The 24,880-nt window shown below is 30.7% G+C and overlaps 1 protein-coding gene across 1 annotated transcript; it reads right to left on the bottom strand.

Moving 5' to 3' along the window:
• Positions 1 to 200: 200 nt before the first annotated feature.
• LOC134258510 (amphiphysin-like) lies at positions 201 to 24,880 on the bottom strand. The gene is made up of 14 exons (XM_062741077.1): positions 24,802 to 24,880; positions 16,656 to 16,736; positions 15,658 to 15,712; positions 15,292 to 15,386; positions 14,862 to 14,957; positions 12,088 to 12,195; positions 11,225 to 11,310; positions 9,005 to 9,025; positions 8,758 to 8,770; positions 7,719 to 7,815; positions 6,910 to 7,037; positions 5,814 to 6,134; positions 4,575 to 4,676; positions 201 to 1,767 (listed from the first exon to the last, which is right to left on the bottom strand). Exons 1-14 carry the CDS (start codon positions 24,868 to 24,870, stop codon positions 1,687 to 1,689), a joined length of 1,353 nt encoding a protein of 450 aa, XP_062597061.1. The 5' UTR covers positions 24,871 to 24,880; the 3' UTR covers positions 201 to 1,686.

Genomic DNA, 24,880 nt, shown 5'->3' with positions numbered 1-24,880 from the left:
TATTCAAGACATCAGTTTCTGGAAGATTAAGATTAAATAGTAGCATTATAGTCTTATGTATATACATTATATAATACATGTTTTGCAAAACAACTTTTATTCTTGTGCACGATGTATTATTTTCTATAATTTGTACCTCTTGAGAATCAGACAAGTTATTGACTTATTGCACCAGTGACCTGCATAAACTATTTTCTGTGAATAACAAACTTGGTTTACTGTCTTTACAGCAAGTTCTGAACAACTTTTTATCAGAAAAACAATATTTTCTACAATACAAAAATGTATGTTGGCCATAGAGATCACCATGGTAATCTTCTTCATCTCTGGGATGATACTGACCCAGGACTGTGAATTGCAATAAATCAAAGGCCAATTCTAAGCACACTCCAACAAACATTCAAATATTGTACTCTTGAGAAAATTTTTCAGACCTTTAACATAATTCTTGCTTTAATCAAACAGCATTATCTATAGTTTACTGAAAACAGAAAAACTTTGATAAAAAAAATTGCACAATTTAACACAATTTACATAAAATGTATATGGAATGTGGGGAAAAAGTATAATCATATAGGTTTTATGATATTCATTATGTTTGGTTCATATAAAATAATACGCTGTATACATTATTATGCAACTATACTTTTATATTACTGACAAAAACAGTAAACAAGTTATACTGTACTGCCTTTTATCATAATACAAATTACATTACATGTACATAGTTATGTACCCAATCCAGATAATACATATATTTTTCATTTCTTTACAGTGGGTATTGCTAAGATACATGTACATGAGTATTTCTTTTTCTTTACTCTAAACTACTTAAAGATCAATATTATTTATTTAGCACATATAACTGAATCTTTCAATCAATCTTTAAATTCATATGTTTTCAGTGGTTATCTTGCACTTTCAAGCATCTCACAAATCATCTTCAATGATCATGTATTCTAATCAGAAGCTGTGATGGTTTTAATGGTACTGACTTAACTTTACGTATTACCGTACTTAAAAAAAATCATAACTCAAAATGCTATGCACTAGAATGGAAGAGATTGCCAGACAATTCAAAAAGGATGCATATTTTTCGTTCATAATCAGAAAAAGAATTTACTAAAAAAACTTGTTCTAAAACATTATTGAAGGGAGGGGGGTTACAAACTTTTATAGTTAAGTATAATTATAATGCATATCTCCACTTTTTAGCACAGGAAAAGACACATACTGTATATTAAACATTTAAAAACCTTTAGAGTAATAAATTTTTCTTTTTACTTTAAAAATATAAAAAGAATCTACATTTGCCTTTTCCCACTAAACAAACAAACAAATTTATAACGAAAAGATACGACCATAGATGTAATCTCATAAGGTTATCTCAACTTTATAAACCAATAAGAAAATATAGAAGCACTTTTTCACATACATGAATATAAAAATAAAATCTCATGACTGCAACAAGGATCTTGTTGAAAAAGATTTTGTGCTACTCAAAAATAATTATATATTCTCTCACAAAGTATGGACAATATTTTAGGAATCTTATGCTGCTTTCAATTCAGATCAACATTTCACAAGTCAATAACCAGAATCAATTATCATCAGCTCTGACCAGATATTTTGACTTGTTCCATAGGAATGCTGAGATAATGACAAGAATTTCTGTCAATGGAATGGCTAAAGTTTCTTGGAGAAATTTAAAGGAAAGACTCCTTTAGATCCATCGGACTTTTTCTGCCCCATGACCCAGCCTTCATCCTGAAATATGTAAAACAGCGAATATCAAATAACATGTTCCAGCACACATACATGTCTGTACAATTAAAAACTATGGTATTACAAATTCCATTTAAAAAATGCGTTTCTTTGCTTTAAAGTGATTCCATTGACATATTTAAGCAGTAGAGGGTATAAAATCATAATTTAATTTCTATTACAAAGCTTAATGCCTGCCATTCCTAAGTTAGGAAGGGATGGGGTTGGTTGGGATTGAGGAGGTGATATAAACACAATGTGTAAATACTAGACACCATTGAGGGCAAGTGGAAGATTACCTTACCACCTCAAAAGTTTATAACAAATGTTGAAAATAATTTTAAGAATACCAACTTTAAATAACTGTCTTGAAAAGTGATATACAGTTCATTAACATTTCCCCATGGATTAAATACCTAGCCAGTACATGTACCGGGTAGTATTAATTTTTTTTCCCTTTCTCTCCTAGAGTATCTGTTAAAGTTCAGATAGGTGTCTTTATAGAAGTTGGCAATGTACAAGCAGATGGAGAAGAGTTTATGTTTGTTTATAATTCTCACACTTAGAATAGCTTACCTACGCAAGGAAAGAAATTAAATGTGTGAACAAATATGTATTAATCTAGAATTTCAGTAATAGCTACAATACCTGATTTATTTGCGTGTTATGTTACTCACAAATAGGTACGATTACGCAAAATTTGATAGGATTAAATATATTTTCAGCAAAACATGTACAATACATGTAGAAAGGATAAAGTCTTTTGATTTAAAAAAAAATAATAAAAGAGAAAACAAAACAGATAAAGTGCATGTTTGGGGACTTCAATTTCCATCAGAAGTGTAAGTGTAAGCTGGCTTAAGGGGGCACCTATGTCCAAAAAGTCTTTGTGTGAAATTTTCAAAACTTTGACATTTCTCTCCTGACCACTTGCTCTTAATTTTTAGGTATTAAAAACAATACCTTTATATGCTTATTTTTACACAGGAGCATGTGCAAAAACAGTGTGAAATGCTAAAAATAGATTATTTTCAGACATTATTGTTCTACCCCAAATACAGTAAAACTCGTTTCGTACGAACACGGATATAGCGAATTCACGGATATAGCGAAGTTTTTCTGGGTCCCCGGCAAAATTCTTAACAAATCTTTGTAAAATTTTACGGTTATAACGAACTCTGATATAATGAATTTACGGATATAGCGAACTGATTTTGAGTCCCGTTGAGGTTAGATATAATGAAATTTACATCTTTAATAACGAACCTTAAAAAATTATGATAAATTGAACTTACTTTATTTCATTTTAACATTTGTATATAAAATTCACTTCATAAGAAAACCTTAGTTATCGAAGATATGTCTTGTAATATTTGCTTCACTAGCATAAGTGGTAGTAATACTTGAAGAAAAACATGAATAGTGCGAATTCGCTATAATGGTTATACGAATTCGTTATACGGATATAACGAATTACGGATATAGCGAATTAACTTCACAGGTCCCCAAGACTTCGCTATAACCGAGTTTTACTGTATGCTCTAAAAAGAACCAAAAAAGTCAAATCACATTCAAAATCAACAGGTATTTTATTAATTTGACTTGTATCTTTAAAATGTAGGCAAATTCATTGTTATTCATCTCGCATGAAAAATTATAATGGAGCACAATGTAAGTATCATCCCGTTTTTCTTGTTGTATTTTTTACAATTCCGACATGCATAACAGGTACTATCTTAAAAAGTCTTTGTGTGAAAATGTTGTAATTCATACTTTTTGAAACAAATGATTCATCTCTTTATTTTAGCAAAGAAAGAAAGCATACCTTTATGATAATATAAATGAGAAATATGACGTTTTCTTTTATTTTCATACTGTTTTGTCATAAGTATTGACCTTTCTGCACTTAAAAAAAAGTATGTAAGCACTGACAAACATCTGAATATAAAACTATTTTGCAAGAAACAAGTATTTTGTTTTGATTAGAAACAATTTAAACAGATTAATTATTATCTTCTTCATTCCAATCATTCTGTATCCCCCACATTTCCCCGTCAACAACCAACACCTATTAGAACCTAGGAATGCCTTTATACAATAAAATCTCCATGTACAGTGCTATAAATCAATAAGCAAATATAGGTACAAGTATTTCTTAATTTTTTTCTTAGTTTTATCCAGAAAATACAATTAATGGTAAACATATTATCCTGATTTAAGCCGCTTTTTTTGCTGAATTTTACTTGATCTTTTTGCACTTATATCAGCATATTTAATATCGAGGTATTTCTTCACAACTGACATTGCTACGAATTATCAACCCAAGGAAGAGAATTCTAATATTAACACTCCATAAATCAAATAAAACTGTTATTAATGATAAATAATTTTTCTTTTTGTAAATTGTGTACATTATTGATTATTAACAATGGTATGCCTATATCACAGTTGCAAAAGTCAACAGGTGAAAACAAACGTCGCTACTGTGACGTCACATAACGCTGCTTTGAAGTAGAACGACATAGGTCCCCCCTTAAGTTTTTCCACTTAACTTTGATACTGTACATTAATGACATACCTGTAGTAGTTTGCTATCAATATATCAGTTTAAACATGTTATTATTAATAACATGCTTTACTTTATTTGAATGAAAAAGTTCAGGCTTAATTTTTTTTTTTTTTTTTTGCCCATACACATAAACACATTATTAAAATTGATCCAGGTCACAATTTTTAATCTAAATCTTCTTTTAATTAAAAAAACAGCACAGAAATTTTCATTCAATCAATAAAAGTAAAGAGATTTTTACTTGGTCATCAGGGTTATCAAATGGAATAACATAGATGATCTCCCCTGCCTCAAATGACAATTCATCTTCATCCTCGTTTGTGTAGGGATGTGTAGCCTGCACCTATTAAAGAGACACAAGAAAAAAATAATCAGATCTCTCAAAAAGAAGACTCTCTCAAATAAAGTGATTTACAGAATTTGGGTACATTTGGTACAACAAAAGGCTCATTTTTGCAAATATGGTAAATTCTTTTAATGCAGAACTGCCAAAATGGGTATAAATGAAAGGGAAATTATGTGTCATGAATCTTTTGAAAACCAGAAGTCTCTGTCGAGACTGTAGCTCTACTGGTTTGTACTGATCAAAAATCGATGCACTATTTTATGTATCTTAGTGTAGTCTACTTGTGTGCCAAGTGATATTGAAATGAGACTAAATCTGTAGAAGGAGTAGCATTTTTAAGGAATTTCACAAAAAATTCTATTTTTAGTAACCATGGCAACATTGTTCATTGAAATTAAAAACCGATGCAGTATTTTATGTTTCTTAGTGTAGTCTACTTGTGTGCAAAGTGATATTGAAATGAGACTAAAACTGTAGAAGGAGTAGCGTTTTAAAGGAATTTCACAGAAAATTCTATTTTTAGTAACCATGGCAACATAGTTCATCGAAATCAAAAACCGATGCAGTATTTTATGTATCTTAGTGTAGTCTACTTGTGTGCCAAGTTATATTGAAATCAGACTAAAATTGTAGGAGGAGTATAAAAATTGTTTAAAGGGAAATTATGTGTCATGAATCTTTTGAGAAAAATAGACAGAAAATCAAATGGATCTGTGTCATGCAAGTAAATAAACATATTGTTAACATACAGACTATTTTAGTTATGCAATTAAATGTAAATAATATCTTCATATCACTAGAAAATGAAAATGTGAAATGAGTATTGAATTACATCAAAAATCAAATTCTACAATATATGTATAAATGCCAAAGATACTACTTAGTTATCATTTACATTTATTTAGTGACATTACGAGTGTCTTGAATTTGTAAAATGACATTTTAGATATCTAGTCTTTTGCGACAGGCAGTTCTGTTACATTAGAGGATTTCTCTATTAAACTGAAAAAGATCTGTCAATGATTCAAAAAGTGACATAATAACACAGACCACAAACATACCAGGGAATAAAATATCACACGTTTATAATTACATAACCCTTATACAGACAATGAACCTGCATGAGCATCCTACCTGATAAAGAACACCTGCTGGTAGCTCCACCGGTTTGTTTGAGGTCGGCACCTCATACAGGTTGCTGTCCTCATGGTCCTCTTTCCCCTCCTCCTCATCAGTGACCTCGACTTTCTCCTCCTTAGCCTCGGGCAGTTTGCTGGGAGGGGTCTCATAGGATGGGGATACTGCAGGGGAGGGAGTTTCCTGTTTCTGGGGGGTAACAGGTTCTGGGGCAGCTTCCTCAGGGGGAGGGACAGGAGGGGGGTAGGAGGGGGCAGAGTCTTCAGAATTCTGTGAGGTGGTTTCATCCAGGTTACCATTAACTTTGTTCTCACTTGCCTAGTAAAGAAATTATGAAATCTTAATATAAATAATTTATTGAAAATTTCAAATTAATGGTAATTTTGACAGCCATTGATATCAATAGCTTTGAATTATTTCTGCAGTGTCTTACAGTGTTTCCAAACCTGATATAAAATACCCGGTACTTTTTAAGGCAGGTGTTCTTAAACAAACATGTCAAAGGATACACCTTTTAATTTTTCTTGTGTTACAGAACATTGTGCAATGATTATCACATATGACTTTAATTTTTACACCCTTTCTTGCTACCAATTCTTTCATTTAGATGAAATCTTCATTTATTGAAATTTCTATCTATAAGTCATATCCTATATCAAAAAGCTGTATTTCTGGTGTTGTGTAATCAAAACAGATACTTTCAAATGTTTGATTTCTTATTTGCACTTCAGTTTACTATACTGTCCAGTTATATAAAAAATATTTATGTTATTGAAATGTATATCACTGTAACTGCATGTATGTTACACTGATGCAAATTGATAATACATTTTTATTAATATGAAAGAACAAAAAAAAAAAGAGAATCAGTTTGTCATTATTTTAGTATGCAGACACCTGATTGGGTGATACTTTTTTGTGTTCTTTTGATTGAATGATACTTTTGTTTAGTTTTTTTTTTCCACTTGATTGGGTGAACTTTTTGTGTTGCTTCTCTTGATTGGCTGATACTTTTTCAGATCTCTCTCTTCTGGTTGGTTGATATATTTTGTAATCTCTCACCAGATTGGATGACTTTTTTGTATTTTCTCACCTGATTGGATGATATTTTTTGGGTTCTCTCCTCTGCTTTGTCTGCTTCTGTTTCTTCTTTGTTGTCAATCTTGGAGCTTTTTTCTATAGCATCTTTTTCTAATTCACTATTTTCATAAATTGCATGATCTGAAAATTGTGGAAAGATCATCTCTGTAAATGAATTGAGCTTTCTGTCATTTTGATTCCTATGAATATTGTAAACCATTAAACTAACTATTGGAGCTACTGATACAAAGTAGCTGCAGCAAAATTATTCTGCAATGGTTATTACTGATAAAACATGTACTGTGCATGTAGGATGTAATGTGCACAAATTTAAAGTTTAAGTTAAAAAAAAAATTAATTTATAAACCAAAATCAAACCCAAGTCATCTGAGGGGGTTAAGATATATATATGAGAATCACAGTAAGGTGTGACAATTCTTCATCCCTTTTTAATTAAATACTAGGTAATTTTTGTCCAGAAAGAAAAAAAAAACAAAGTGTCTTATTCAATTTATGAATCAATTTTAGGTGCTTGGAAGGCAAACACTTAACGCACTTTGTTAAAAATATTGTCTTACAAATTTTAATCATAAAGATTTTATTTGTCATTTATCTTTAATAAAATTTCATCCTCATGCTATTTTTTGTATATTATATATGTCTTAAAACAAGAATAAGGGTCATAAATCCCTCAGAAAATCTTAATCTTTCCAATATATACATAGGTGTTGGTAACAAACACAGGGGGACCTTTGGGAGCTTATTCAACCTACAAAGTATATTTTCTATATTTTCAATGTTTATACGATGTATATATCTTACCAAATGTGGGTAGCTTCCTCCTATGCACAGGTTCTGATTTTGATGAAATCTGTGGTTCCGCTGGATTTGAATTTTGACCATTTTCTCCATGTCTATGCTGTACTCAAAGCATTCATATAATTAAGTATTTGCCTAACTTGTATGACGTTGAAAACTTTCAATTAATTAAAACAGATGAAAACTACAATTTTCAAGAACAGTAAAACGTATGAAAGAGAAAGAATTTTCATAGTTTTGAACAATCAAATTGGACCCTATTTACAGCTGTATTATGATAAATAATGCTAAGTTGCTTGAAGCTGTCACTTAAAGTAAAGTTACCCATTACACCTTAAATATCTACTTTTCAAAGATTTTTTGAATTTAAAATAACATTAAATATTAAGAAACGAATTAATGAACTTAAACAATCGTCACTCTTTTTTTTCAAGACCCTTTAATTTTCCCTTTTATTTTATCAAAACCTGTAAATATTTAAAACGTCAGTTATATTTTTTTTTGTCCTTCAGTGACTTTATCATAAAAAAGTTATTAAACCAGGATCTGTTATTTATCATACTTATTTGAAGGAATATTGATTTTTTTTTTTCAAAGTGCGTTAATATGGTCGAAATTGACGCTCTTTGGAACTTAAAATAGTATTTCATTTTGAAATTGCGTATTTACACAAAACAATTAAACCACTTTAAAAATTTTTTCAAAGTGCGTAATTTTTCAAAGTGCGTTGTAACAGTGCACAAATTTAAAGTTTAATTGTTTTTAAAAATAAATTTATAAACCAAAATCTAACCAAAGTAAAACTTCATCTGAGGGTGTTAACATATATATGAGAATCACAGTATATTATGTGACAATTTATTCACTCCCTTTTTAATTAAATAATACATCTAAATTTTGCAAAATAAAAAAAAAACAAAGTGTCTTATTCAATTTATAAATAAATTTTAGGTGCTTGGAAGGCAAACACAGGTCAATGCTTTGCACATTCTGTTAAAATATTGTCTTACAAATTCTGCATAATCCTATATGATTTTCTTACATCATGTTCATGTCTTTAATAAAATTTTCATCCGCATACTTTTTTTAGCATATATGTCTTAAAACAAGAATACTTTTCATTTCAAATCATGTCAGTGGAAAATGCTGTTCATCATATTGAAATCTTATGTACTTGCCTGCATGATTCATCTCAAACACAGAATGACCTTTGAGGACTTATTCAATACAAGTATATTTTCTATAATTAATAAATCATAATAGACACAGATATTAATGGCTACATTTACCTGATGTAGAAATTTACACGACTACAAAACACAGGTTCTGAAATTTGATGAAATCTGTGGTAGCTGGATTTGAATTTTGACCATTTTCTCCATTTGACTCTGCGAGACAAAATTTTCGAATTGTGTTCATTGCTCTATATAATCTTATGGAATATTATTATACGCTAAAGCAGTAAAATCTATATAACTTACAGTGTTTGTGTCTTTTGTTACACTTCAACATATTTTTGTTTGTACTTAAAAGAAATTGAATAAAATGAAATAAAATAGTCTAAAAAACCCTCCATGCAAACATATAAATACTCACAGTTCAAATTTTATGTCAATTTCATTAGAAGTCAGTTATATAGTTTTTTTTATATTGTTTATACAGATTTAACTTAATTAATTAACTGAGTTAATATTCATAATATCTGTGGAAAGAAAAATGCTGCTAATTCAACATACATCAACCTGTTCATAAACCAGGACAGATTTATTTCCAGATTTTTTTTTTTATTTTCAGATCGAGTTACATTTGATTTTTTTTTTTTAAATTCCTTTCCCAGAAAAATACCAAATTGATCTCTTTCATGGAACTTAAAATAGTATGCTTCATTTTGAGTATGGGTATTTACACAAAACAATTAAACCAAAGTAAAACACAGTTACAGTGAGCATGGACTAAATACAAAGTGATTTTATTCTTTACAGTTTCAAAATGCATTCAATAAGAACTTGAAATGTGGAATAAATTATATATAGGGATACAAAAAGAAAATAAAATTATTTGTCCAAGGCACTTGCATATAAGTAATACATGTATATTATTTTACTATTTATACCAAGGAGCAGAGAAGAAAACTTTCAAAGATTTTGTATTTTTATTGTATAATCAATAAAGCCCCACCCTATCACTCAGATTTGCATATGGTGATTCAAAATACAATTTTGATGAGGCACTTTGTTCATCATAACTATGCACTAATTTTGTTTATTTATATAACTCATATGACTTGCACTAGAAGATTTTCAGTAGAACATGTTTTTACTATATAATTACTCAGCTGTCACTTGAAAACTTGAAAGGGGGCCATCTAATTCACAATTTTGGTTGTTCACTGTTCTCATCATTTCAAAGCAATGTTAGTTAATTTCAATACCCATCAGAGAAGAATATTTTCAAAAATTATGTATACTATATAACTTTTAGTAGTTACACCAGAACCCCTCACCCTGGAAAGCCATTTCACAATTTTGGTAGAAACATAATTTAATCTTGAATAGCCATTTTAAGTGGAACCTCCTGGTCAGCACTCAATGAATACGAGTTTTGAATCTAAGTTTTAACTTCTACTCACTTTTGTGACCCTCCATAAAATTTCAATTTTGGTAAACAAAGATTGGAATCATAACTATGCACTTAGTTATTTTATTTTATACCTTGGTGCATAGAAGAAGATTTTCAAAGAATTCGTGAAATTTCACTATATAATCTATAGAGCCCCGCCCTAACACCAGAACCCCTGACCCTGGGGCCATAAAATTCACAATTTTGGTAGAGGCACTCTTGCTCATCATTTATGCACTTAGTTAGTTTATTTAATACCCAGGAGCAGAGAAGAAGATTTTCAAAATTTATGTATTTTCACTATATAATCTATAGAGCCCCACCCTAACACCAGAACCCCTGACCCCGGGGCCATGAATTTCACAATTTTGGTAGAGGACTCAATGCTGATTACAATCATGCAAACAGTTTGACTGCTTGATGTCCAGAAAAGAAGAAGATTTTTAAAGATTGCACTAATTTTAGTGGTTTTTGCCCCACATGTAGGGGGGCAGGGCCCATGAAATTCACAATTTTTTCACCTTCACCCATAGATGCTATATGCCAAATTTGGTTGAAATTGGTTCAGTGGTTTCAGAGAAGAAGCTGAAAATGTTCAAATGTTAACGCACGACGCACGACGCACGACGACGGACGAAAAGTGATAGCAATAGGTCACCTGAGTTTACTCAGGTGACCTAAAAATTGATAAAGATAAATCAAAATATCACTGATTGGATTCTTTATCTGTGTTTCCTTGCAAATTTAACACACAGTGGTAATTAATATAGCGGCGATGAAGACTGTCCTCCTATAGCTTATTTACGTGGGTGAACGGATCGATCATTGACACATACATGTTGTTGTTTTTAATGTTAAGTGATAAATGAAATAAATTGACGTCACTTTACCTGTCATAAAACATAGGAAGATCATTGTTTAATTCATCGTTTATTTGTTGATATATTTTCTTGGCTTCTTCCAACTCATCATGGGCCTGCAAGATTATTAAATATATTTGTGCCAAGTATCTTTTTATAAAAATATATTTTGTAGTTTTATAAAAAGATATTTTTCACTTGGATCTAAAATGTAAGGCTGTTTACCAACTTAAAAGCTATTAGCTGCAGAACAGTAGTCTCCGAAAAAATATTATACATTGACTGACCGGAGAGCTACAGTGTCACCCATTGAAAAAACTGTATATTTATTGCGCACAAAAAATGCGCTCAGTTCTGGATTAATTTTTCCAAATTCTTACCTCAATTGCAAAAAAGGTAGATTTCAAATAAGTTCTTATTCCTATATCAATTACTCTCGTAGTTTACATCTGTACGAAGCACGCTGGACCAAATTATCTTGCAAACCAAAATGGCATGCAGTATAAATAGACGAAATTTTCGATGATCTCAATTTCAGGGCCAGGAGGGCTATTAAAAACAATTATAAGGAATGTTTTGTTGTGGAAACAGTGAAAGAATATGTTAGGAACACACGATTAGTAATATTTTGAGATGACAGTTTTAAAAACATGGAGAAATAAATCGAGAAACTAGCGCACCTTTTTTGTGCGCAATAAATATACAGTTCTTTCAAAGGGTGGCACTGTAGCTCTCCGGTGTGCCAATATATATTTTAATCGGAGGGTACAGTTCTGCAGCTAAAAAGCTATTAAATAACTCCTTGAATTTTTGACATAAAATAAATAAAAATTTGTAATCTGAAAGAATTATCTTACTGAAAAATTTAAATGCAATTAATTAAATAATTATACCTTTTTGATTTTTGTCTCATCTTTTTTCTTTGCATTTTCATGCACATCAAGGTTGTGTTTTGCATTGTCAAAGTCTGTCAACTTTCTTCCTCTTTTTGAGATTCTTTGCTGTAATAATGAAAAAAAAGACATTACTTCTCCTTAGTTGCAATTCTATTTTAAAATTTTTTATGTAAATAAACATGCTGCTCCTACAATTGTGCATGCATAATAAATGTACATTATATTAAATACATATTCAGATATTAGGGATGTCAAAATATTAATTTTCCTTAGTCGAACATTCGACTACATTATTCGAAAGATAGTCAAATATTCGGAGCATTTATATTTTTTTTTATATACCACAGTGTTTTTGAAAGCTTATTAATTCAAATTAATTGAAAAAATGAAATAAATTGGAAATGGGGAATTGTAAACACACACTATCCTCACCTCCGATGAAAATGTTAAATACTGTTTTTCAATAAATGATTGCCCAAGCTATATATCAAAATGTCTTTGAGGTAAGATTATTTTTTAATAATTACCGAACTTTAAAACTTCACGGCTATGCAAATATTGTGTTTTCCTAAGCATTTGAAATTCCTAGAGTTTATAAATATAATTGGTACAAGTCAATTAAATAATTTTCATAAGTCCAGTTTTTGTATAGCGTTGCATAATTTTACCTTGTCTATTACCGGTATGTCCAACAAAAAAAGTCCATTGATTGAGAAATAATAATCGCAGTGTGTAATTACTGTATTTTCCATATGTACAATGTGAAAAATTATTTATATACTGTGACATTTTCACTCATTCCACAAAAAGTACAGATTCAGCTGCATAGTTTGGAAGTATTTTCCTTTTTGAGATGAAAATTTCATTATCACAGAATTTTGCATTTATTAATATTCGAATGTATTTCCTTGGAAATGAAACCTGCACCAAAAACTAGTTAACTATTCACTGAATCCATAATACATATACATTTTTGTTAATACACTGTATCATGATAACTTCAAAAAATCAAATTACTCCTCCAATCATTTGCTCATAATAGCGCTCATTAGTTTTTTTTGAAATTGTTGTTTTTCTAACCATGCATTTTTTTTTGTAAAAATAAACTATTTCAACTGGAGCATGTTCATGTTAGCTAATATTAGCCCGGTATATTAAAAATAAACATCACTCCCTAGATGTATCATCCATGCAAGTTTATAAAAATATAGGATTATAGTTTTTTGGAAATGAAAATTTCCTGAAAAATATATATGTTAATTTATCATCTGCACAATGAATGTACTGCCTACATTCAGAAAAATGGGAAGCAAGCCCGGTAAAAAAATATGTATCCTTAGATGTATCATCCATGTTCAAGTTTGGTCAACATAATTTATAGTTACTTGGAAATCACAATGTTACACCAAAAACTTTAACCTGTTCACTATACAGTGTAAATGTAGGTCAGATTAGCATCCAAAGCAAGCCCAAAAGTATGACATCCTTGATATATCATTGATGCAAGTTTGGTCAACATAAAACACACTAATAGTTACTTATAAAATGAAACCTCACCAAAAACTTTTCATTAAAACTGTTCATAACCAATCAAAACTGTAGGTCCCTGATTTAGCATAAGCAGGTTTTATGCATTTATACTGTAAATCACATGCAAGTTTGGTCAACATAGGGCTTATAGTTACTTGGAAAAATTTTATATAACATATTTTTAAAACTGTTCACCACAACTCGTGAAAATTTTGTCTCGCTTATAAATACCACAAGCAAGCCCGGTAAGGTGTCCTTAGATGTATGATCCATGCAAGTTCATGTAAATAGGCCTTATAGTTACTTGGAAGATGAAACCCACACCAAAAACTGCATGTAAAAATGTTAACCTGTCAAAAACATTAACCTGGTAATTCCTTTGCTGAAATTGCAGCATCAATTTGTCTGTAAATAAAACACACTAAAAAAATCTTCCATGAATGTCTAATCAAAATTACACAAAAATATAAAGAAAAATTTCCACTGCTCCAAAAAACTTATCCTTGATCACACCTAATACATATGTACACAAGTGTATAATGATCAATAAATCTACTTCAAACTTCAAATTGAGGTGAAATAATAAATGGGAGGCAACTTTTTAAAAAAATATGTATGCATTTAGAAATAAACAAAGTTCATATGAGTAAATAATTTCTACACTAGTCTTGTATTGGAAAATTGCATCTGTTAAATGCACATTTTGACAGACTCAATTCCATACTACCTGTACATGTAACTCAATCTACCTATCCCCCCTTTCTACCCCAAAAGAGACCATCCTTGATATTATATTGAGAATTTCTTACACAACAGTAAAACACACTAATAGTGAAAACGCTTATAATGAATTGAAGTTTACAGCAAATTGATTTTTCATTCCAAGTGGGATAAAAATGTTTTATGAACTTGACGAATTAAACAAGTATGTTCATTACCAATCAAAACTGTCTGTCCCTGGGACTTAGTTATAAGCAGGTTTTACTGTACATTAATATACTGTAAATCACTTTTTATTTGCGAGAACTTTATTTTCGCGTAATTACATGAGTCTGTCTGCTTGCAAAAATTTTATATTATATATTTATATAAAACAGAAACCACAACTCGTGAAAATTTTGTCTCGCTTATAAATACCACATAGCTAAGTCGCGAAAGTAAGGTGTCGCGAAACTATTAGTGATCTACAGTATCATGTAAATTGCTGTGTTCTGTAGATAAAGATTTGATAGAGAACTGACTCTGAGGGTTGGGAAATGACTCATGTAGTTGTTTAGCGGTTCATTCACACTGTCATGTAAACTCTGGGTGTAGTTGTGCCACATCAATTCCAGAGACTGTAAAATAAAACAAAAATAAATTTAAAAAAAATCATTATAAACTTAAATCAAAATTAAAATCATCAAAAAACAAAATAATCTGAAATTTCCACTTCATTTTAACAAGAACAACTTATCACTATGATCACACCTAATACATATGTACACAAGTGTATAATGATCAATAAATCTACTTCAAATACTTATCAAATTGTTTCATATGAAATTAATAAACTCAGATTGAGCCAGATGTTCCACAGCCTTGATAGTTCATACAATTCAGCACTGAATCCTACTTCTATCTATATAGTTTTTAATTACTATAATTAAGTTAACACCAGTAATGACCTACATTGAGCTGGGCTTTCACGTTCTCGTATTCCTCCCAGTCTTCCTCGTATGTTTCCTGTAGAACCTGGTACAGATTCTTTGAAGCGGCCTGCATGGCTATATGGAAAACAAACTTATTTATAAACTAACTTTAATCTTCTATAGATATTTTGAATAAGCTATTTTGTTAGATTGCAATCAAATATTAAACTTTATGAAAAGCATTTAATATTATATCTCACAGATATACCTTAAACATAGGATTAAAATTTTTAAAGTTTACTTTATTTTAAGTTTTGCAATTATTTTAAGTTAGATTTTTCACATCTCCTATAATTTCATTATTTCTAGTGTGGCCAGTTTTTTTAATCCAGTGAAAAAGACCCACCTTTGGCACAGTGGATGTATCCTTTAAGCTCCTTGTGTAGTTTGGCTGCAACCTCCTATAGGGCAAGATTATAAATATACAAACATTAATAAAATTTACAGTTCAATGACAATGTATTATATATGTTTATACAGGACAGAAAACAAGCTTTTCATTCAAGTATACGTACACTGAAATGTTATTACAGTGTTTCCAAATATGGCTCTGATTTTTTGCAGATTAGAAAAACAGTTCATTTTCTCATGAACTCCATTGAAAGAGCAAGAATATCTTCATTGTTGCATCATAATTCATGACTATACTTAACGTCAAAACTATATAGTGAAAACTGTTTTTTTCAAAATTGATAGTTGAATGACATAAAATTGTGGCAAGTCATATAACAATAACATGTAAATAAATAAAATTTAATTTTCAAGAATTCATGAGGTATATGAACTACAATGCTTCACACCTGTATATTTATTATTTAGCACTATAACACTCAATAAATTACGTCAGCGTGAAGAGTCTTAGTTCATCATGTTCATGTCATGAATTCTGAAAAATTAACTATATTTCCTAATATTATTTAACAAGTACTAGTATCAGCTTTCTGATCCCAGTCCATGTCAAGTTATACGCAATTTATCACTGAGTTTATATAGATATATACCCATAAACAGCAAGGATATGTGTAAATTTAATTTTTTTCAGGTATTTTGCAAAATGAAAATATCAGAAAATTGTTTAGTTCATTCCATCAGAAATTTGTTTTTATTAATTATAATTCTCTAAAAGTGTGATGTCCACTAACATGACTAAGAAACAGCCTGCACAAAAAAGAAAGAAAATAATTTTAAAAAGATTATTATTAATGTACATTAGTTTAATGTTTTTTATTAAACATGACATTGCAAGAAAGTCGATCTCCTAGTGCATCAATTCAATAACTTCCCTGTTGAAGTTCTTTTATACCTTGTTTTGCTACCACTTTCTATATTTCTGTATGTATATACCTGCTGTTTCTCCAATTTATGGGCATGTTCTTCAATTCTCTCATCAAAGGTTTTCTCTGCTTTCCCAAGATTTTGTAAAACCTACAAAAAAATTAAAATATTGGAATCATAGTTAATGTAATAAAATTAAACCAATTTCCATAACGATAATTCTTGATGTAATTATATTATATTGTATAAATTTCACACTTGATTTCCAAAAAATGATTCTTCTGAAAGAAATTTAATAATGTTGAAAAGGAAGCTTTTCTTAATTAACATGTCTTCTATAACATCATTGTACTTCTGATATGTGTACACTGTATATCTATCATGTAACATACATGTGTGTAAAAAATACCAAGAATTGGACAGAAAGAACACACTTCATGGGGGCTATGGATCCACTAGGACATTGGTGGTTCCAAGATCCTTTGCAGTTATCTAATACCCCCCCCCCCCCTTCCCTCCACACACAAAATCTGGATCTGTGACCTATTGATACCAGTACCTGTTCTGTCCCAGTTTTAAAATATATAAAGTTTGTTCTTCATTAAAATTTCAATACTGATTTAATCGTCCCAATGAATGAATATAAACACACTAAAAATCTCAGGTTCACCCAATTTTCTGATACATGTACATATACAATGCATGTAATTCAATGAATGGTCATATGCCCATTTTGGTCAATTTCAATTAAATTTGAAAAAGAAAGAAATATCATTTCCTTATACACATTTAAAATTGTTTTCTATCATTAGGAAACAGACAATAAAGAGACGAGGAGATAAGGAGATCAATTTCCCTATTAACATGTAGAATTGTTTTGAAAAATCAGATCTCATAAAATCTAACCAAATGAATACATATATAGAAACAGACTATAAACTGCACAGTATACTTAATTTCATGTGGTCCCCTATATATAGGCTATACTCACAAAGGCAAAAATAACCCAAGGGGCATGACAGACTAACTTCTAAATAGACACCTACATGTATTCAGCTATTTCATTTGGTTCATGTTTACAAAGAATACATTATGAGGTCCATTCACTGCTTCTGTCAGCAAAGCTGAGTAATTTATATGCCTGAAAGAATTCTTATTCAGCTATCTGATATTCTGACATGATTATAGATATACCTAGAATTTCCTAATTATAATCAGAAAAATTGTTATGCTTATACACCCTGGTTTGTAAAGAATTCTTTTCAATTAGGATCAAATTTTTATAAGACATCTGATGTACTGTACAAATAATGCATAGTCCGAAATATCTGATGTTTTCCAGGTCTTTTCATGATTTTGATATTTCATGTGCCAGGAAAACCAAAATCATGAAAAAGCCTTGAAAATATCAGATATTTCGGACTAAAAATTGTAATAAAATAATGAAGACCTGCCAAAAATTTTCCCCTTTTAGCAAAAGGAGATTGCATGTCAAGTATTTATGTTTCACTGTGGTTCATTTTCAAATATGCAGGTCAGCTTACCAGGATATTACATTTAGTCTAAATAGACCTTAACCTTATTCTAATGTCTCTAGTACTGCTAAATCTTACATTCATTAGAGTACCAGTAAGTTTATGGAGATTTAGCTGACATCAGTACTGTAAATCACTTTTTATTCATTATTCTAATTACGGTCACTACTACTGCTATAAAAGTATTCCTTAAGATTATAAAGAGGAATAACAACTATTCGTGAAAATTATGTTCGCTTACAAAGAGTCAGACAATTTAGGTGTCGCGAAAATTTAGTGATCTACAGTATTTTTGTTACTTTTTTAAAAATCCATTTCTGATATCGAAATTCATATGAAATCAGTGATATATGTTCTTTTCAATAATTATATATGAACTATTAAGCCATTTAAATATAAAGAATCACTCAGTAAAAACGGAAACTTAAAAAAAAACTCCTTAATATTATCCAAATTCCACAAAAAGGCTGAGTAAAAAATTTACACGAGGCATTGCTTCAGTGCGTGTCATCTGTATTTTGTATAAAAACAAGAGGTCAGTCAACATTGTTTATGCTTGTGGCAGATTATGTACAACTGTCAAGGCAGATACACTGCAATAAAACTGGAAGCATTTCTGTCACATACATCACCATCCTCATTTTGTCATGTAGTGAGTGTCTTTTTTCTTTTTATTTTTCAATATATATAGCATAGGCACTCCTCGGCTTAATTGTTTAAAAAAAAAACACCATGTATTAAACTGTTATTTCTACTGTATAATTATATCACATGTAGAACAATATTTATTTTAACAATTAAGCTGGAAACTGCCTATGATATTCGGATATGATTATATAAATATTCTTTCTTCAAAATAAAAATCAACTTGAAAAAACAAATCTTCAGAAATCTAGAATTATTACCCAAGATTTTTTTTTTTTTAGAAAACAAAACAAGAACATCAAATTATGAAAACTTGGTTGCTAGGTTAAGACAGGAAAATTTTTTCAAGTTTAAAGTGAAGTAGACTAGTATTGTGTGCTTGATTTCTACAAAATTATTTTAAGAGTGTCAAAATCATTTACGTGATTTAATTAAGTATAAGATGATGAGTGCAACTAATTTAAAAGCTTATGTCTGAAATATAGAGACAATGAATGGTAATCAAGGCCAAAAGTCTGCTGAAACAATACAGATCAAGAGTAGATCAAATTAACACAGACCACATAAAGCATCTGGGGTGGGATCAGGTGCCTTGGAGGAGCAACCATCCTCCACTGACCAGTCACCTCCCTAGTGTGTGACTAATTAAATGATTAATTTAACATGCTGATACTGGACCATGTGTACTGAGTGTTTATGCATTATAAAGCCTTATATTTGATGAAACTATCAATTAAAAAAAATCCGTAACTGACTTATACTAATTACTCAACATTCACATAATCAACATCATGTTCCAAAAATCTACTGAATTAAAATTTAAATTTACAAACAGATGTACTAATAAAAACACAGGCAAGGAATTGTGTGTGAACCTAGGTGTATATTTAAAATAGGTATCACAACTCAGCCAGTAAAAAGGGTAGAATTTTTAGGCTTTTGTTATACTTGGACAGGTAAATTCTTAAACGTATGCATACCTCAAATTTTATACATATAATTAACCCCCTGAATTCTGTCATTTCAACCTTATGTACAGTATTGCATGACTGAGCAAGACATTTCAAATTTTAAAAGTTAAACATTAAAATAATTAACAGTCCAGACAATTAGATTTTTTTGACTTTCTAAAAATAAGGTATTTATATACTTGTATTTTTACATGAGACTATAGGGATACTTTGACATTTCAAAAAAACAACAAAAAGATAGCATTTGATATTTAAACAAGCAGATTTTGTTTATATACATGGACATTTAAAAAAGTATGGCAAAAAATCTTGACACTTGTAAAGTTAATAACCTTTTAAAAAACTTGATGAATGGATGGAATGTAGGTCAGGGAATCCTATACAGTAAATACAATAAAGACACATTTTAAATCTAGTTTATTTATTATTCTATATCTTCCAACGTCACCAAGATTAAGGAGACCCAGAGGATATAAGGCTTTTGCTGTTTATGTACACTTGTATATAGGGAAGTAAAGCAGATTGACAAATCAAACTTAAATAATCCATGAATCAGAATGCATGGATGCAGTCTGTGAAAAAGAAAATACACATATAGATTTCAGCCCTTAATTATTATTTATTTTCAAACATTACATTCACTCCAGCTGAAGCAAGACTGGGCTACTGAGATGGGAGAGCTACTAGAAATCCATATAATACATGTATCAATATGTTCTTTTTTTTTTCTTATTTGGTCATCATGTAACAATAACAGATTCTCTTGTCTATTTTTGGTATATAAAATAATATATTTACAATGTAGAACTATTCTTTCTGAAACTTCAACATAAAAATTGCAGTACATATCATGGTATGTTTGGGTAGGAATTTTGTTTAAATCCATTGAAATTAATCTTTTTGAATTGTTTTTATAGTCCTAGCATTTCAATTCCAGTATCCCGTTGGAATTCACTGCATGTTCTCAGATATTGCACTTGCAATACTATCTGTATCATCCCTCTAAGCTAGAATTCTATTTATTCGATCCTCTTTATAGGCTTCCTGCTTCTAATATGTCATATTTACACTTACAGTCATGATACTGACCTAAGTAAACAAACAAGTTAAGGGACAAATTAACAAGTTCTACACGAGCATAAGTGGACAAGCACACGACAAACTACGTGACAATGAGATTCTTCTGATATACTTGTAGAAAAGATATTATGACTTTGTTCTGCACACAAACGGAGATAAATTATAAGACATGATGATGAATTAAAGTTCTTGTTTGTAATTTGTATTTATGCACAATGCAATATATGCAGGCACTATCATGAAATGTGAAATAAAACTTTACCATATGTCATTGTTTCTATAGGAAACTATTATTTCCTTGCTAGTGTCATTTTAAGATTATTTTAAATTAAATATTTGTTTTCTTTTTTTTAATTACAAAATTATATATACATCTGCATATTACATATGTTAATTTTTTTAATTCAACATCATTGTGTCAAGTCATTGCAGGAGCCTCTTTGCATATCACACATGTTCCAGAAAAATACCAAAGTATTTGCATATTTATTACTGTGCTGACTATTTCCTGTATGGGATACATTATTTTTTAAAATTATATAAACAATTCAACAGCATGATATTTTCTGTTTGTCATGTTAACAGAATGTAAATAAAAGGAGGAAAAAAGCTATTATTTTAGAATTTTATTTAAAAACACAATTATAATATTTGTGAATGCATATATATATCTGTCACATTTTGTGTTTTCAAGTACATGTATTAAAAGCATATCATTCGTTCATTGCATGTTTTGCCCTGAGAGCATGTAAATTTGAAATGAGCAACATTATATGTCACATTCTTTGTAATGTTAAGACCGCGGAACATTAACTGGCAAAATTGGAAATATACAGCTTACGTCATTTCTATCTGTTACAATCAAAACATTCAATGATAGACAGCGTAATGGGTGGGTACAATTTGACGCGGACGTTTGGAAAACATCAGATTGAAATTGTAGATCGAAACTCCTTTTCAATCCACCTCAGCTATGCTACAATTCGACGCAGACGTGTGGAAAACATCGGATTGAAATTGCAGATCGAAATTCATTTTCAATCCACCTGAACTGTTTTCAAAGCTAAGAGTGATTATATGATCCAAAAATCAACTAATTTCAACCCCCGAATACATATTGTTTGAAGTTTAATAAATACGAGTTTTAGCTTACAATTTTAGGGACGCGAAAGATGATAGAAGACAAAGATTATTTTTCAGGAGATATTTGCCTCTAAGCTGGGGGGGGGGGGGGGGGTTAAAAATTGTCGAGTCAGGTCATGACTTACATGTAATGTTTACATGACAACAGCTTTTATTTCTAGGATTATTAGAGTACATGATTTTTATACTTATTCTCACTGAAAAATGTTGGACAACTTTATTTAAAATTGTTAAGCCCCCCTCCCCTAAAACAAACGTATATTTACCAAGCAGAAATGAAATATTTGTCCCTTAATATTTTTTTTAAAACACTGGACAAAAAATTCAAACTGTACCAAAATTGAAATTATTTGTCTTCTGGGTAAGTCAGTAACACTGTGGCTTCTAGCGTAGTTGAGGTGGATTGAAAAAAATGAATTTCAAATTATAATTTCAATCCAAAGTTTTCTTATTTCTTTCTTAACAAACTTACTAATTATACCCTGTGATGGCGTTTATTGGATCGAAATTTTAAGTTTTCACTTCACTTTTTAAGTCGTTACCTTTTTCAGCAGTATAGACTTCTGTACACAAGTGAACTTATTAGTAAAATGATTTGATCCTTTAGGCGCTACTTGCAAGAAAACTGATTATTTTTTTTTCATACATATGTAAGCTTGTAGGTTCCTTTTCTATACCCTGTCTTTTTATGACGCATTTTTTAAAAAGTTACTGAAAATAGTACATTTTGGTTTTGCAGCTTCAGCCCAGAAATTAAGAAATGCTTGGGCATTTGAAGGTCCCTCGACAAAATTGAAATAAACAGGTCCTTCTAATGAAACAAACAAATTGAGAGTAATATTAGCATTCAGAATAAATCTCCCTAGCTCTATTGCCCTCTCATTATATTTACTATGTCCATAGTATCGATGAGCAACTGTTGTTTTAAACCCACTTTCATCGAAAAACTTAACCTTTCTCGGGTTAAGTTGACTCACAATATCTATGTATGTTTGTGTATATTGCATATTTTCAACGGTAAAGCGCTCCTTTGCCATCCGCGTGATTTTTTTAAACGTGAATCTTCCGGATGGAAGAAACTTAATCACTGCATTGGATATATCTTTTTCCGTAACATCAGGAGTGGGACTAAACTGTTTTAGCTTTTCTACTATCTCTTTGTAGGTAGTAGTCGGTTTTTCTCTCAGACACGCTTCAATAAAAACCACATCATGCTCACTAAGTTTTCTTGGTTTCTTTCCACCACGCAATCCAGGGCAAACGTCCCCACCTTTACAAAAGTTTGTCCACATTCTTTTCACTGTAGAAGGGTGTACATTGATATTATTTGATACTTTACTAATTTCTCTCCTGACCCCCCCGACCTCCCCCTCTAGATCCGCGCATGATTGAAATTATACTGTCTTTTGGGTCAATCAGTAATGTGCCTTCTAGCGTACCTGAGGTGGATTGAAAATGAATTTCGATCTGCAATTTCAATCCGATGTTTTCCAAACGTCTGCATCGAATTGTAGCGTAGCTGAGGTGGATTGAAAATGAATTTCGATCTGCAATTTCAATCTGATGTTTTCCAAACGTCCGCGTCGAATTGTACCCGCCCATTACGCTGTCTATCACTGAATGTTTTGATTGTAACAGATAGAAATGACGTAAGCTGTATATTTCCAATTTTGCCAGTTAATGTTCCGCGGTCTTATTACATGACTCTAATTCTTAATGCATTGTCCAATATGTATTACATGTACTTCAAATATTTGAAAATGTAATTGCAGCGACAATATATTATTATTATTATTATAGAATTCCATTGAATTATTAAAATTCTTATCTTATTTAGCCAAGAAATAAAACCTAAATTCCAAGTCCTATACAACTGAAACACCTGTAACATCAGTTAGAGTGATTTATGGATATTGTCATATGAATACCATGTTCACCCTAATACACAAAAATTCGTCGTCATTTTTATCCTTGCAGCTAAGTGCAAACAAGGACAGTTTTTCACACCTCTACAAACACACTTTTGATGCTTGTTTCTTTAGGGCCTAGAGGTTGGGCCTGTACAATATTTACTGCCTGTGATTTGACCCTGCAGATTTGGACAACACTGTCAGTGTCTAAGTGCAGCCATACACTAGATTACAAAAAATATGCAAAGTATTCAATGTGTATGGTTAATACAGTATCAGTGAATATTTTTGAATGGTTTCGTTTTAGTAAGCTTGTACTAGGGAAGTATACAAAGTACAAATGAATCAGAGTTGTGTCAAATGCACATGCATTGATGTCAAATCTTGTTGCACTGTTTGTCAGCTGCTTGTGAACAGCATAACATATTAAACCATGTGTGTTGACATCGAGTTTGAGAAACACAGCTTAAATTCAGCCTTTAAAAAAATTAACACATCCATGTACTCTAAAGTATACCGTGTACCAGTGCACATTAGATGCACATGTAAAAATAGCTCAAGCTGGTGATGTATACATATAATCTACTTCCTGCATCATTACCAAACAGTATGGAACCATGTTTTAATTGAACAGTTAAAGATGCTGCAACTAGGCCAAGTGATATTCTTTGAGATAATAATTTACAGAGTATAAATTAAATTCCCCTGTATAACAAATACTTTTCAGCATGGTAGAACTCTTACACACAAAATTCCTGAAATACACACTTTTCCACGTGAAGACCATCAAGACATAAACACTGTCACTGCTCACAAACGCACCTGTTAATCTACCAGGCATTTTCTGCAGCATTCAGCTCGATCAAATAAAATGGATTTACAAGCACTCAAAAATTACAAGTAGTCTTCGTTCAGACATGTAGAATCTTACCTTGGTTTTTGTTCTAGACCACTTTTTCAAAGATTTGGTTAGCAGACTACCCTTCGCCTGGTCGGCCATGTTTTCAACT

The sequence above is a fragment of the Saccostrea cucullata genome, unplaced genomic scaffold (assembly GCF_032062105.1).
Source record: "Saccostrea cucullata isolate Sc308-1 unplaced genomic scaffold, CSIRO_AGI_Scuc_v1 ctg2047, whole genome shotgun sequence".
Lineage (NCBI taxonomy): Eukaryota > Metazoa > Mollusca > Bivalvia > Ostreida > Ostreidae > Saccostrea > Saccostrea cuccullata.
This window is presented reverse-complemented; position numbering and strand designations above follow the sequence as displayed.

What these genes read in the sequence shown, in the direction of transcription:
- LOC134258510 (XM_062741077.1), bottom strand. Translation starts at nt 24,870, where the DNA reads ATGGCCGACCAGGCGAAGGGTAGTCTGCTAACCAAATCTTTGAAAAAG. An exon ending in ATGAGACAAAAATCAAAAAG is followed by an intron (nt 11,311 to 12,087) that starts GTATAATTATTT and finishes ATAATCTTGCAG; the next exon opens with GCCCATGATGAGTTGGAAGA. An exon ending in TTGATAACCCTGATGACCAA is followed by an intron (nt 1,768 to 4,574) that starts GTAAAAATCTCT and finishes TACATATTTCAG; the next exon opens with GATGAAGGCTGGGTCATGGG.